General features: G+C 32.8%; 1 protein-coding gene across 1 annotated transcript in view; it reads right to left on the bottom strand.

Moving 5' to 3' along the window:
• Positions 1–5,590: 5,590 nt before the first annotated feature.
• The window catches only part of LOC149787561 (uncharacterized), a 215,877-nt gene continuing 203,906 nt past the window's right edge, over positions 5,591–17,561 (bottom strand). Inside the window, exon 48 of the mRNA XM_089973710.1 lies at positions 5,591–12,628. Within this exon, the coding sequence (XP_089829836.1) occupies positions 12,611–12,628 (18 nt within the window). The 3' untranslated portion in view covers positions 5,591–12,610. The remainder of the gene's footprint in view (positions 12,629–17,561) is intronic.

Below are 17,561 nucleotides of genomic sequence, written 5' to 3'. Positions count from 1 at the left end.
ACATAGACAAGACACTAATGTCCCTTTAAAAGTACGCGTGTAACTCTTAAAGTCTCTAAAAGGCGGACTGGTTTTCTCTTCTATTTCTAAGGAGAAATCGTTGTATCTTGTAAAATTAGTATAGTGACAAAAGATACGTTACATTACCCACAATATTATACATACCTATGCAACATTTACAACTCACTCTCAAAGGGAAAGGTTGTGACGAACTCATAATGGTCTTCTACGCGAAGAAATCACGATCTAAGATTGAGAAAAATATACGATGGCTTAAAATGTACATTCCTCCCACCCACTATATATATATTTATTCAACTATTACGGGTTCAAAACTTATGTATGTATGTATGTATGTATGTATGTATGTCTGTATGTATGTATGTATCAATGTAGGTAGGTAGGTAGGTATGTTATGTAGGTATGTATTTAGGTAGGTAGGTAGGTAAGTAGGTAGGTAGGTATGTGGGTAGGTAGGTAGGTAGGTAGGTAGGCTGAATGGCACGTCAGCATAATAACGGCTAGATCATGAGTGTCAAACATATGGCCAGAACATGTTACTAATTCATCTTACAACATACTAATGAATCAACCGAGAACATGCTGAGAAATCAACCGAGAACATACTAACGAATCAACCTAGAACATACTAATGAATCAACCGAGAACATACTAACGAATCAACCTAGAACATACTAATGAATCAACCGAGAACATACTAATGAATCAACCGAGAACACACTGATAAATCAACCTAGAACATGCTGATAAATCAACATAGCACATACTAATGAATCAACCTAGAACACACTGATAAATCAACCTAGAACATGCTGATAAATCAACCGAGAACACACTAATGAATCAACATAGAACATACTAATGAATCAACCTAGAACATGCTGATAAATCAACCTAGAACATACTGATAAATCAACATAGAACACACTGATAAATCAACCTAGAACATGCTGATAAATCAACCTAGAACATACTGATAAATCAACTTAGCACATGCTGATAAATCAACCTAGAAACCGACTGGTGAGCTTGTTGCCTAAATGAAAAATGTATAATTAACTGAAGAACTAAAACAAAAAGATCATGCAGTAAAATCAGGAATTAATATAATAGAATATAGTCTGAATCAGTACCATTATCAATGTTACTAATACAGACACCTGATGATTTTGAGACCCTTTATAAACGTAGTTTTATTTTATGGGATAATGTTTCTGTATTTGTTTGACCGCTTTAATTTCTACCCGATGATTTAAAAAATTTTTATATATAAAAATGAATAAATAAAATATTAAGGATACTAATTAAATTGTAACTGGTCATTCTTGAACCCATACTCCCCTTAGAAGTTAAATCGCTACATATTGTGACAGGAGAAAATGTAATGTTACCTTTGTGATTGTTATAGGTTGTTTCCATGTTGAAAAATGAATGGGATGTACAAGAAATGTAATGTTAAAATTTTATATACTATCCAACATACATTTTCTTTTGAGTACCATCGAGCACCTGCTTTTTTAAAAATTACTTTCCAAACCTTATTTAACATGCGGAAAAAAAAGAGTTGAAAGTGTACGGCTTCAAAGGGTTACAAGGGTATCTGGGTCTTCGAGAATTTAACACGGGGGTAGTTATCTATTACAAAATATGTAGTTATCTACCATCCAATTATTTAGTTATTTACTATCCAACACCACAAACACACTATCCAAAACGTCTTGTGTTGTTGTTGTTGTTTTTCAGCAACAAGATAGGCTATACATGGCAGCCAGTATAACTGGTGGAGGAATAACCCTGGAAAACCCACGTAAGAACCACCGACCCACGAGAAGCTACTGGCAGGCTTTCCCACGTACCCATGCTAGCCGAACCCACGCAGACAGAGGTGAGATGGCAGTGATCGGGAACAGTGAGCGCTTTAGACCACTCGGCCACTCGGGGCCCCGCCTTGTGTAGTTTCTAACAATTTTCACCTACTATCACATGAAAAGTTGTTGTTGTGGGGTTTAACGCCATTTTTCAGCACACGATAGGCTATACATGGCAGCCAGTATTAATGGTGGAGGAAGAACCCAGGAAAACCTCAGAAAGAACCACCGACCCACGAGAAGCTACTGGCAAGCTTTCTCACATACCCACACTGGCGGAATCTGAGACTCGAATCGGCGCAGACAGAAGTTAGATGGCAGTGATCCATAACGGAGAGCGCTTTAGACCACTCGACCACTCGGGGCCCCCACATGAAAAGTGAAGTCTCACAAACATATTATCCAACACACCACTTATACTATCCTTCAACCGATACAAACTATCCAAAATGTCCTATGTAGTGTCTAAAATGTAAATGCATTAGCATAATGGGATATGGTGTAAAAAAAGGATGAAATCACACAAATATAATATGTGACACACGACCTGTACTATCCAACACCCCATATATGCTGTACAAAAAAAACGTTATGTGTATTTGTCTAAAATCCCCACACCTACTGTCAGAAGAAAATGGTATGACGTATAAGAAGGGACTAATTTACATAAACATACTATCCAACACATCACTATCCAAATCACCTTGTATAGTATCTAACAACACCTATTATCAGAAAAAAATATTATGTAAATCAGACAAACATAATATTTAGTATATCTCCTATACTATTATGCACCTACTTTTTATACACTATCAGATACCCACTTTTGTATTGCTATGGCCACATATCCTACTATCCAACATCCACTTTTTAGTACTACCAAACACCCACTTGTTATATACTAAACCAACTACTTTTTGATTACTATCCAACACACAATTGGGCTTGATGTCTCCATATACTTACTAACCCCCAACAATTGTAGGAGTTATTTACATATATTATACTTATACATACACACAAATATACTATCATATAAAAATGTTAGGCTGTAGAAAAAGAGGATTAAATATACATACACACTATCATATACAAGCAAGCTTGTAAACCTTGCAAATATACTGCTTAAGTGGGAAGAGCATGAATGTGAAGGAAAATAGACCCCCAATTTGGTATGAAGATGTGAAAGAAAACATATGACCTAGATCGAAGAAAGAATATGAGAAAAAATGTCTAAAATAATCGTTTTCTATTCCAGAAGCAAACAAGTTTACCTAAATACCTAAATTATCAATTTGATTAGATCAGCTAACTGAAACATCAGCTATAACGAGGGAGGACCGTGGCATGTCCCTGCCTCTTTATTTATAAAATACCAAAAACACATTAAACATGAATGTAAATATAAACTTAAAAATGTGACTTCCAGTGATCCAAGGCACTGTCCTTTTGTCATTAATACACATTACATTTCTGTGCTAAAGAAAATAGCCATAATGTTCACAAACCCATTCTTCTAGTTTATCATCATTTCTAGAGCACTCATGGTCAAGGAGCCCTGTATGGTCTAAAGCAACCGCCTTTACCGATCACTGCCATCCCGCCTGTGTCTGTTTATCTTTGAGTGGGTATATGAGAAAGCTTTTCAGTAGTTTCCTGTGGGTCAATGACTCTTACTGGGGTTTTCCTTGATTCTTCCTCCACCAGTTATACTGGCCACCATGTATAGTCTATCATATGCTGAAAGATGGCATTAAACCCACAACAACAACTCAGTCAAAACAAGTCACTCAGAACAAGAACAACATTTAGTTTTCTGTTTTGCTACTGACTGGACTGAAATAATTACAGATTTTTTAAAAGAACATTGTTGCAGATATCAAATTGATCATCCCAGTCAGACACAACATGACAGGTATTTGATGAAAAGTCAAGAAGAAAAGTGTTAAGAGTATTTAGAAGAGTAATGGACGCTCATCTCCAAAGAAATAAAACTTCAGACTAGTACACCTTCTGCCCAATGATCATTGTTTAAGTCCAAATCCCTGTGAATGAACCTTTAACAATTATCTTTGGGCTAATGAACCTTTGGGACCCAAATCTCTGTGAATGAACCCCTTTACAAATATATTCAGGCCAATGAACCTTTGGTGCCCAAATCCCTGTCAATGAACCCTTTACAAATATATTCCAGCTAATGAACCTTCGAGGCCCAAATTGCTGTAAATGAAACATTTTACAAATATTTTCAGGCTAGTGAACCTTTGTGACCCAAATTGATCTGAATGAACCCTTTAAAAAATATCTTGGGGTTAATGAACCTATGGATTATTTACCCTTATATTCTTCAAAGCAGTGAACCTTCATACAAAGTTCAGACTAATATCTTTGTATAAAGTGGGCACTCATCAGTTATTATGTACTTTTGAGAGAGTGATGTATGTAAGGTGAAGTTGTTTGCATTTAAAACACGCACAATGGAGAGAATGTTGGCATACCTGTATGCTACATTAATATAATGTGGATGATATTTTTTTTGAATGTTGTACTTTTGGAAATTGTTAACATATCTAAGTACACTGCTAACTAAAAATGACTTCTCCCTTGTGCTAAAAAAATCAGCCTGAATTAGTCTAAAGTACACTATCCATAGCAGCTATTAAAATAGGGAAAATGAATTTTGCCAGACTAGAAAATACCAGCTTCTGAAAGTGCAATGAATGAATGACCAAATATATAAAATGTAAAAAAAGTTATCAGCTCTTTTTTATACAATTTACCTCTGAAGTTCAGGAAGTGAAAATGACCAAGTGGAGCAAGCATTTTTTTGAAAGGTGCACATCTTGAGTAAGGCCAAGCTGTATACTCCATAACCCATATTACACCCATCAATCATAGACCAAAATAAAGGAAATTAAAGGTTCTTCAAACTATATCTTTTTTAAATAGCCAGTATAACCAGTGAGGAAAGCAGGTGAAATTCTTTTTCTTTAAAATTCTAACCCGATGCAAAATATGAAACTGTAGAGCGCACCAAAAGAGATTTTGAGATAAAAATGTTTGTTTGTAGTCACTCCAATTGGTGATAAAGCTTTGTGTAAATTACAGTTTTGCTCTTTTTGGTGAAGAATCTATAAAAAGATCTCTTCTAATTTTTTGTTTTTTTATTCACCTCAAATAGCTTGGCTCCATGTAATTGTATTTTTGAAATAAACTACCAGACCTATATTATTGTTTCATCAATATGACAACTATACTTGCTGTTGAATAAATTCTTGAAAATACTAAAATATAACTTCTCATTTGACACTGAACCTTTGGTCCAATGACAGGCCTTTCAGATTCAATTACAGCAGTGAGAAAAGGTCAAAAGATGTTTGAGTCCAACTGCCAGAACTGCAACTGCATCATGTACTGGCAGATCTGGGTCTGTGCAATTTGTTAGGAGTAATCAGTAGACCAAATAATAGACCCTGATTGGCATAAGCATTATGCTACAGCAGATCAGGATCTTGTTGTTTGACTCAACTTGGTGGATGAAATTCATTTAGTACCGTATATCTTTTTGAAAGAAAAAGTAATTGTTATCAATTAACAGCTCGCAATGAACTGTTGATGCACTGAAGGACAACGCTAACACTGAAGCAACAGCATATTCACAAGCTGAAACATTTTCCAGTATATTTAATAACTACTGGTTAAGTGTATGAATGTTTTATTATTTTGTTACACAGCTGTAATACATTCTTTTCATGTTTTCTTTTCATCATTAAATTTCACAATATGGCTGCCATATTCATTTTCAGTGAAAAGATGTCAGGCAATAGCTATTCACATTCCAGGCCCCTTATGTATGTAATAAATACCTTCTTTCTCTAAACAAATGATGAAAAATGTCATCAAACCACATATATAGAATGGAAGTATGAAAGGCAATAATTCCATATTAACATATTTTACTTACATCAATTCGTACATTGCTTGGTGGACTGGTACAAAAATATATCACAGTCCAGCTGTGGTAGGAACTTCAATAACAAGGAAGTGCAAATCCCCATGCTTTGTACTGCAACCCACCCTATCCTAGGGTTAACTAAGCAAATTCATTTAAATCTTCCTGAAAAAACTGCATTAAAAAAATTTTGGACACAAGAATAGTAAAGACTGCAACTTGTGTAAATCTGACATCTGGCCCCCTCTCAGGGACCCCAAGGATGGGTACCAAGAAAGACACACCTATTACAGTTGGTTATCCCACAAGCAAAATAACTAGAAATTTCCATCTAGCAGATTAAGAGATGTGGTTATAAAAAGACTGACAGATGGAAGGACTTATGATATCCATGATGCTTTTTAAAAAACAAACATGGATAATTAGAAAAAAAAATCTTCGATTTATATCTGATACATTCAGATACAATAAAACCGGTCTTTCAGAACCAATATACAATAAAACCTGTCTTTTAGAATCAATATACAATAAAACCTGTCTTTTAGAATAAACATACAATAAAACCTGTCTTTTAGAATCAATATACAATAAAACCTGTCTTTCAGAACCAATATACAATAAAACCTGCCTTTCAGAACCAATATACAATAAAACACGTCTTTTAGAATCAATATACAATAAAACCTGTCTTTCAGAACCAATATACAATAAAACCTGTCTTTTAGAATCAATATACAATAAAACCTGTCTTTCAGAGCTAAGAAACTGAATTTGCATGCAAAATCATCAAGAACTTGCTAAATTCTTAAAAAATATAAGATATAGTTAGGTCTGTTTGTAGATATAACTTTCATCCAATTATATGGTTTCCATATTTTAGGCTTTAATGAAATTAAAATTGTTTTTAAATGATAAAAGAACTATTTTACCATTTCACATGATTTAGACAGATTGTCATGACAAGGCCACAGATGCATGACAACTTGACAAATGCCAGCTTTATAAATAGACCAATTCCAAATACTCATTTGCATTGGATGCTTATTAGCAATCTGGTTAACAATTTTTGGTATCAAATATTTATCAGTGAGACTGATTGTTATGGTTTCCTTTTTTTTGGTGGTTTACTGTATGGCAATAAATGAAAGTTATTTTGTGCCAAGGCAACTTGTGTAAAGTGCCTGTCACATGATACACCATGGTAGCCAATATGGGCTGATACACTGGTAAAATTCAAACCAGCACCCTTATGTTGCAAGGCTGGCATGCTTGTCACTGAATGACCAAGACTGACATACCTGCCATTGAGTGACCATGAGTGGTATACCTGACACTGAGTGAACATGACTGGCATGCTTGCTACTGAGTGACCAAGACTGAATGAAGATAATGATCATTCAAGACTTTCTCTAATAATTACACGGTTTTTAGTTGAGTTGTTTTGATTTCATCTCTATTTCTCTTTTGGCAATTTGGCAAGATGCCACAGATCCATGTGATAATGACATCACCCAACAGTTGTAAGCCTCTGGACAATTATGATTTGAATCTTCTTTCTGCTATTTTCAATTTAATTTGTATTTTTTTATAATGCTGCTCTAAAAATACTGCACTGAATTTACAAAGAAAAACAATGGTTGAGACAACCATACTGACTTCCCTTTACTGAGTCACAACATGGTACCTACCAAGTAAAGAATATATAGTCAATGCCAGCTTAATATATATATATATATATATATATATATATATATATATATATATATATATATATATATATATATATATATATATGTATATATATGATCCCAAACAAGAATGATACTAATATTGAGACCTGTAAGTGTTTCAATGTGTAAGTAATGACAACTGCTGGAAATGGAAAAAAGGACTTAGTGCCCCCAAAGCCATGCACACCAGTGTTATGCTGAAGATGACTTTGTGGTTGTAAAGATTCCATATGTTTGCAGGAATAAGTTGCAATTACAAGGTCTTTCCTGTTATTTATGGAAATATTTGAGAAATTCTGATTCAGTTAATATCTGGCTCCCATCATGCAACTTCATCAGACCCCAAAAAATACTGGAAAACATGCTGACCAATCACAAGGCTGTTTTTGTACATTCTGAGTCAGATTTTCAATTTTGGAGAAAGATTTACTAATCAAAATGCAAAGGAAAGGTCTATGATGGAGCCTAAAAACAATAACATTAAACTCTCAGGAGAAATTTATGCTTTTTTATCATCATGACTGATTGCACACACATAAAAATTGCAAACTGGTGACAATAATTCTTAGGATTTTCAAAGTTAATATTTATTCCCATGAGAAAGGTTTGGAATTAAGATGACTCCTAACTGCTGGTACATCATTTATGGGTATTACACAACAATCACAGTACCACTTCATTATAACCCCGTCCATGAGAGCAATAAAGTATACCATCTGATAGTATACTACCTTATAATGAGGTTAATGACACTGTACTACCTTATTATAACACCATTAATGGAAGTATCCTGCATTATAGTGAGCTACATTATAATGAAGTAACACTTTATAGTGAGACCACCTTATAATGAAATACATGATATAGCATTCCCTCATTATGATGCTGTTTATAGGATTTATAAAGTATAACACCATATAGCTTGACCACTTTATCATAAAGTACATGATACAGTACTCCCTCATTTTAATGCTGTCCCTGGGAGTTATAGACTATACCACCGTATAGTTTGACTACCTTAAAATGAAGTACATGATACAGTACTCCCTCGTTATAATGCTGTCTTACAGTGAGGGAGTACTGCATGTACATAATTAAATGAATGGTTTGTCTATTTATCCCACATAAAACCAAAAAGGTGAAACACAGTGTCAGATATTTTTCGTAAGTAGGAACCATGATATATGAAACATTTATATTGAAATATGATTTCTTAAGGCTTCTGATTCAAAAACAAAAAATACAAAGAATAAACATGTAAAATATGGATGGAATATAAAGAAAAAATACCACAAATAACTGGTACAAATCAACAAAGTGGACGGAATGTGAAGAAAAAATACAATGAACTGGTACAAATCAACATAGTGGATGGAATATAAATTAAAAAATACCACAAATAACTGGTACAAATCAAAATGGTGAATGGAATATAAAGAAAAAAATACCACAAATAACTGGTATAAATCAACACAGTGGATGGAATGGGAAGAAAATATACAATGACTAAACTGGTGCAAATCAACACAATGGCTGTAATGTGAAGAAAAATATCAAAATATATGTTACATGTGAGACAGTAAAGAAGACATTCAAGTCTTACATGTAACATACATTCTGATATTTGATGAGAAGAAGGTATGTTCTAAATCCTTAAAAAAATTCGTATCCACACAATCTTAACTGCATATCTGAACTGAAATAAATTAATTATCCATTGATACTAATAATAATAATGGTTTGGAATCCTTATAAATAAGTAAATCCAGATTGTTAGCACATGATACTATGGTTGATTGGGATATTTACCTAAAACATACTTACCTTCAAAATCATGCAATAATTTTAATACTTAAATCCAGATCTGCTTCCATAGAAAGCATTGCTATATGATATTAGTATGTCATCTATATGATATTAGTATGTCATCTATATGATATTAGTATGTCATCTATATGATATTAGTATGTCATCTATATGATATTAGTATGTCATCTATATGATATTAGTATGTCATCTATATGATATTAGTATGTCATCTTTAATTTGAAAATATAATGGTTATTATATTAGTGTTCATGTAAAATAATAAAAGTTTAATAATTTTTCGCTTTTCCAGCCTTAGAATTTTTTATAAGCATTTCAGCATGTTTTATATACGAAATGAATACATATGTAAAATTTTATTTATTAGATTATAATTAACATTTTTATAAAGGCCTTTGAAACAAGCATTTAGATTGGTTAATATTATGTGATACGAAAACTAAAAGTTATAAGCCCATAACAACAAAAAGGAACAACTAATGTATTATTCTGTCATTCTCATGAGTTTATGTCTAAACAATGGTTAAAAACAATAATGTTGTTATTTCTTGAGATTTTTTACTATCTGAATACATATTTTTATAACAATAAGAACTGAACTTCATATTTTATACAATAATAAAGCTAGAAAATTCAAGATTCCTTTGCTTCACTTAATACTCAACTTTGTATTTTACAGCATTTGTGAAATCATGAAGATTGAAAACTGGTTAGACACTATTCATGAACAGCCTTCACCATGCATATTCACAGTGCTATTGATTACAAGCTTTGTGACTTCATGATTCTAGTATAACATGATGTTCAAATCTTAAACGAAACCCACAAATTGATCTCATTCAAACTTGAGAAACTGATATCACCTGGAGGTTCAATCAGACACTGCCAGTGGTTTCACATTTTACCCATTATCATGTAACAATGCTTCCACTTAACTTGTCTGACACCACAGCATGATATTTTATTAGCAACATCTTGAATGTATTTGGTCAACATATTATCACATCTGGTGCACTTTTATTGTTGTTTATTTTGTTACAAAAACTAACAACAAATTTTGGTTGCATGGTGTTTTATGGCATATCAATACATTTTTGGTTATACTGCAGTTACAGAAAGGTACCTTACCCATGGATACACTGAGCCTGGTCAGGGCAGGTCTCAAAGCCAAACGCTTCAAGTACAAACCACTGAACCACAATAGCTCGCCTTGAACCAATGTGGCAAAAAATGTGGCAGAATGTTGACTAAAGACATGCTCATTTATTAACTTTCTGTCATTAAAAGTAGTTGTTGATTCAGAATCCAGCTACTAGGGCACATATATGTTCCTGTGACAGATTAGTGAATAGGGACAGTGGTAAAAAAAACCCAACATTTTACAACATATATACATGTATCAGCAGCTTGTGACCTTGACATTTTCTTATTAAAGTTCAAACTGTAGCTTTTAACATTGTTTCATCTCCTTTTTCCCTGTTCAGTGGGGGAAGACTGCCACACAAGCCGCCTGTTTTTAAAAATGTTGAATCTGTCAAAAAACCTGGCTAACTCTTGCTCGGTAGAATAAAAAAGGCTGTTACATAAACAAAGAATCAATACACTATCAAATTAAATATATATCATTAAAATCTTGATAATATGTGCACATATGAATATAAGAATGTATGGGAAATAAATGTACCTGGTCTTCCTGTGTTTTAATACAAATATAATGAAAACATGTAAACAGAAAAAACATCTACAAAATAAAATTTGTTCTTCATATCATTATTCTGTTCTAATTAAGTATTAAACTCATATTTTTGACATAATCTGACTATGCCAATTATTTTTAGATCTTTCCTATCATAAAACTTCTATAGCTTGTTTAGTAAAAAAAAGATAAATATTCAAGCTTTTAAAATATTTGTATCATGATACATTTTGTTATTAACTCCTTAGCATATGCTACTCTTAATTGTTTAAAAATAAACTGCATTATTATCCAAATTTGACAGCAATTATTTTTTTATATTAAATCACTCATGTTAAATAAAACAAGAATGAAAATTGATTAAAATTCTCCTACACTTTAACACTGATGTTCAATCAAAACAGTTTAAAAACAAGTTTGAGTCATCTGGCTATTTGTCTATTCTTCAATTACTTTGTTCCTCAATTAATTAAAATAACAAAAATCATAAAAACCTCCCTAATTTGCCAGTTACAGATTCTGACCTGACATGTACTCACCTATTGTTCACCTATGTATAAAAGTACAAAAGTGTATTTAACTGTTTATCATATGTGGTGAGTTTCTGTGGAGACATAACAAGGTACGGTAGAAAGGTGGGGTGAAAGAGTTCATATAGACCTTTTACACAATTAACTATTGTCTGTCATTGAAAAATCAAACCCGTGTTAAACAACAACACAAAAAGCACAAGTAATCAACCAGTTGGTACCAAATGATTTTGTAATTGTTAACCTGTACAAAATCAATAGTGCAATTTTGCTAGGTGCATGTCTCTGAAGTTGAGAACATGATTTTGCATAAATTATAGGATATACACCCTATATTTTATGAAAGACCTCTACAATATTCTCCAATTCGTACCAGCTGTTTTTGGTCATTTTTCAGATAATTACACATTTTTTTGCATTAAAGTTATGTTTTGTATCTTTTCTTCAAACAATAAGTTAGCATTTTTCTTGGTAAAAATCATTACACCCTATCGTAGACTAATGGTATATAAATAAGGCTTGTATATTTGTAGTGCATACACGTCCACACAAGTATGTGACAAAGAAATTGTTACCCACTTAGTTGAATGATGAAAGACAATCTTTATAAAATGTAGATTACTGCAGCACATCAGGAATACTCCAAAAATATCTATACTTCTTACAAGCACTGCCTAAAATTATACTCCAGGCATGTTTTTATGTTTCTTGCAACATAACCAAATACAAAAATACAGATCTTGTACAAGTACTGAAGATAAATACTTGCATAAGTAAAAGAATAATTGAATTACCATAATAATTACAATTAATTATATCTATAATTACAAGATGAAATATGAGTATCTTGATTGTCGACAAAATCTAAGTATATAAACATTAAATACTGATATTAGTATATTACAAAAATTATCAAAGGTCAAAACACATGACAATGTCAGAAGATAACAAGGTCATCTGGAGGTCATGTGGATGGCAGTTCTCTAATCTGATTCTGTATCCTGAAAAAAAGAATGACATTTCTTTAATTCAAAATAAAGATTATAATTATAGTAAATAAAATAGTTCTCATTTTGTTTATCAAATCAAAACAGATTATAAGTGGAAAGGATTAGATGATTCAAATTTGATTGCTTTTTATAAAGTTCAGAATGAAATATACATGAAATTGATGGCATCCAAATGCATCGTTATTACATCCACATTCCTGTCTGAACTGAACTGTTTTATCACTTTGTAATAGTTATGCTAGGTCAGTCTTTTCTAGACAGTGATGAATTATAAAACATCCTAAGTTTCTGCATACTCAGGGAAAAGCATGCATTGCTATCAATATGTCCCATCTCTCACCTGACAAATCAATAGGGAAGAGAAGCACAAACTACCACAGGTATGAACAATTGATTTTCTACATGTATCAAAATGATCTAACCAAATTTAAATTATTTATAAATCTACACACTTGCCATTTACAATGTAATGAATAATCATCATGCAGTGAAGAAACATGAACTTCACGCTAAAACAAATTATATCTAGTACAGATAATGCTTGCATGTGACACCCTGAATATTTTCCAAGGCTTCAAGAAGTCATACAGTGGCTCTCAGGAAACCTGCAACCCTAACTGAATCCTTGAGAAATGATATTGGAAATACAGTAATACCGTATGTACTCGCTTATAAGATGAATCTAAATGCAAACTGCGCAGACCCAGATCTGCCATCACATAATGTTCCAGCAGATCTGGGTCTATGCAGTTTGTTAGAAGTAATCAGTAGAATCAACAACACAGACCCTGATCTGCAGGTGCATTATGCTATGCTAGATCAGGATCTTTGTTGTATGCAATTTTGAAATTTGACTCAAATTATAGGCAAGTATATATAAACGAATACATACAAAGACCCAGATTAATAACTACATAATGTGCCAGCAGATCTAGGTAAAACTTTGGGTTGTCCTTATTAATTCAAATGAACTTTCATTCATGTGAACCTGTAGACTCTACTCTGCTGGCACATTATGCCAGAACAGATCTGGATCTAATACATCAACACCATTTGCAGATGGTGGTCCTTTATGTATGAGAAAATATGGAGAATGACAGAAGCCTGTAAAGAAGTGAGGCTTTATACAAATCTACATAAACTTAGATTTTGAATAATATTACAAACAAAGGCCAATCAAAAGTTATATTTTGAGTAATATTGCAGACACAGGCCAATCAAAAGTTATATTTTGAGTAATATTGCAGACACAGGCCAATCAAAAGTTATATTTTGAGTAATCTTGCAAAGGCAAATCAAATGTTTCATATACTGTACTTTAATATTACAAATTTATAATTGGTAACAGACCTTTAGAGTGGTTAAAAATCCAACAGGTATTTTTTTAAAAACCTAGACATTATTAGTTCATACATCTAAAAAGAACTGCTTTTGTTTTTTATGTACTCTTCTTGAGTGCTTTGACAATATTTGTCAACAGTGATTAAAATAAAGTTCTGTTATTTCTTCAGATTCATTACTAGTTGTTATAAATAGCTATAATTATGAGAATTCAACGTCATATTTATACAGGATTGATAAAGTCATGAAGCATGACAATTGATTAGACAATGTACAGAAAGGCCTTTGGCTAGGGCAGCTCATGCAGTGCCTAATTGATTTTCAAGCTTCATTACCACCTTTCAAACATGTATTGTCTCAGTGATCTAGCAACTATGTATTGTCTCAATGATCTAGCAACTATGTATTGTCTCACTGATCTAGCAACTACTATGTATTGTCTCAATGATCTAGCTACTACTATGTACTGTCTCGCTGATCTAGCTAATGCTACATATTGTTTCACTGATCCAGCAACTACTATGTATTGTCTCACTGATCCAGCAATTACAGTGTATTGTCTCACTGATCCAGCAACTACAGTGTATGGTCTCACTGATCTAGCACCTACTATCTATTTTCTCACTTATGTAGCAATTTATACGCATTGTCTCACTGATCTAGCAATGACATATTGTCTCACTGAACTAGCAATGATGTATTTTGTCTCACTGATCTAGGAACTACTATGTATTATCCCACTGATCTAGCAACTACCATGTATTGTCTCACTGATCTAGCAATACCATGTATTGTCTCACTGATCTAGCAACTACCATGTATTGTCTCACTGATCTAGCAACTAACTCTAACATTTTTTATTGGCTTAATGATTATGCAGGCAGTAAAATGCAAACTTTCTCAGTGAATCTATCAATTGTGTGCCCTAAAATACTTTGTACATGCAAACTGAGTGCCCTCAAATATCCTTTATCTTATCTGTAAATTGAAAATACTTAGCTTCTGTGCCCCAAAATACTCAGTATCTATAAATTGTGTGCCTTAAATTACTCCATATCTGTAAATTGAGTGCCTTAAATTTACTCCATATTTGTAATTTGAGTGCCTTAAATTTACTCCATATCTGTAATTTGAGTGCCCTAAATTACTCCATATCTGTAAATAAGATTAAATACAATTAATATATTGAAATTCAATGGAATAGTTAATTAAATGGCAGAAGGAGAATTGAGTGTCCTAAAATACTTATATCTGTACAGTGAGTGCCCTAAAATACTTACATCTGCCATATGAGTGCCCTAAATTATTCCATATCTGTAATGTGAGTCCCATAAAATACTTATATCTGCCATATGAGTGCCCTAAAGTAGTCCATATTTGTAAACTGAGTTGCCTAAAGTACTCCATATCTGTAATTTTAGTGCCCTAAAGTACTCCATATCTGTAAATTGAATTGCCTAAAGTAGTCTATATCTGTAATTTGAGTGCCCTAAAGTACTCCATATATGTAAATTGAGTGCCCTAAAGTACTCCATATCTGCAATTTGAGTGCCCTAAAGTATTCCATATATGTAATTTGAGTGCTCTAAAGTATTCCATATCTGTAAATTGAGTTGCCTAAGGTACTCCATATCTGTAATTTGAGTGCCATAAAGTACTCCATATCTGTACATTGAGTGCCCTAAAGTACTCCATATCTGTAATTTAAGTACCCTAAAGTTCTCTATATCTGTAATTTGAGTGCCCTAAGGTACTCCATATATGTAATTTGAGTGCCCTAAAGTACTCCATATCTGTAAATTGAGTTGCCTAAAGTGCTCCATGTCTGTAATTTGAGTGCCCTAAAGTACTCCATATCTGTAATTTGAGTGCCAAAAAGTACTCCATATCTGTAAATTGAGTGCTCTAAAGATACTTGATATATAAGGTTTTTCTTGATATCAATGTTCTTTAGTTTTTTTGTACAAAATTTGCAATTTGAGCCATATCTCAAAGTTTTAAGTTTAAAATCTAACATTAATCAAGATTTTTTTAAAACTCATTTTTAAAAAGCTAATTTTATCAGCACACTGCAAAATCTGCATAATTATCATATATGTTTAAAGTCTGGGCTTATCAAACAGAAAATTGACACAATTATGCAATCAGATGACTGATTAAAAAATGAAATATTAATTTGGGAAAAGGCATAAACAGAACTAAGTAGTCACTTAATAAAGGACACAGCCATTTTTTGATGACTTAGTTTTTCCTTTGCACTAACATATGCTAGTTGCTACAAAAATACTTTAAATGTGCTTATTTTTTGCTTTTTAATATCGTGCATGCACTTACAATCTAGATTTGATAGCAAGTGCTGTGTTATAATATGCACAGAATAATTTGACTTTGTCAGTTATTTTTCAGGTTTTTGATTCACAAGCAAAACTATTGATAGAATGCACATAAACTACCTGGTTACCAACAGAGTCATCTTCATAGTAAAATGAAAAATAATCTTTAAATAAATAATATAATTAATATCCATTTTTAGCCATTGCAGAAATTATTGTTTTTGTTCAATTACTGAAACATGATTAATTGCCAATTAGAACAAAGTATTGGAACAACTATCACATTTCAACACTTTATCAACAATCAATTCTCCTTCTGCCATTTAATTGACTATTCCATTGAATTTCAATATATTAATTGTATTTAATCTTGCAAGCTCTCCAAACCAGGAAACTACTATTGGGAAACATCTATTTCAGTCATGGTGATGACAGAACCACAATCAATACTTAAGATGGCTCTTTTAGTGCCACATGATGGTCATGATGACCCTAGTAAAAGTCTAAAAAGGAACAATAGACTTTTTAGAAAAAAAGAGTTCATTCAAGCATCACAAAGTTCTGGTAGAGCCACAGATTTCTGTAACCATTATTAATACCACTGATTTATCTGTAAAGACAGTGGGTATGACTCAGAGTGATCCCTCCGTTGGACACTTCTTTTTTTATCATGGTATTGAACATCAGACCAATTCTGGGCATTCACTGATTTTCTTAATTAAATTAATCCCACAGTCTGCCTAAGTTCATTAAATTAATCCCACAGTGTGCCCAAGTTCATTAAAGAAATCCCACTGTGTGCCCAAGTTCAATAAAGAAATCCCACAGTGTGCCAAAGTTCATTAAAGAATTGTTGGAAGTGAGATGAAAATATAAGAGTATGTTGTTAAAAAAATTGACTATCAGTCCAACAGCAAATGTCTCCGACCCAGATTTGCTGTTGCATTATGTGCCAGCAGATCTGCGTCTGAACAGTTTGTTAGGATTAATCAGTAGAACAAACAACACAGACACTGATCTGCATGTGCATTAATGGCATGGCAGATCAGGATCTTTGCTGTTTGCAGTTTGAGCTGACTTATAAGTGAGTGTATACAGTATATGGTGTTTATTTTCAGTCCAAGGAAGATCTAAACAAAAGTTGTCCTCTTTGAATCTGTGTTAAGTTCTGTACAAGGACAGTACTTGGGCCTAAATTATATCAATGTTCCAATGTCTGAAGAACAGGACATGGGCCTAAATTATATCAA

The sequence above is a fragment of the Sinohyriopsis cumingii genome, chromosome 11 (genome assembly GCF_028554795.1).
Source record: "Sinohyriopsis cumingii isolate HCF-2022 chromosome 11, ASM2855479v2, whole genome shotgun sequence".
In the NCBI taxonomy this organism is placed as follows: Eukaryota; Metazoa; Mollusca; class Bivalvia; order Unionida; family Unionidae; genus Sinohyriopsis; species Sinohyriopsis cumingii.
The sequence above is the reverse complement of the archived record's forward strand: the minus strand, read 5'-3'. Positions and strand labels throughout refer to the sequence as shown.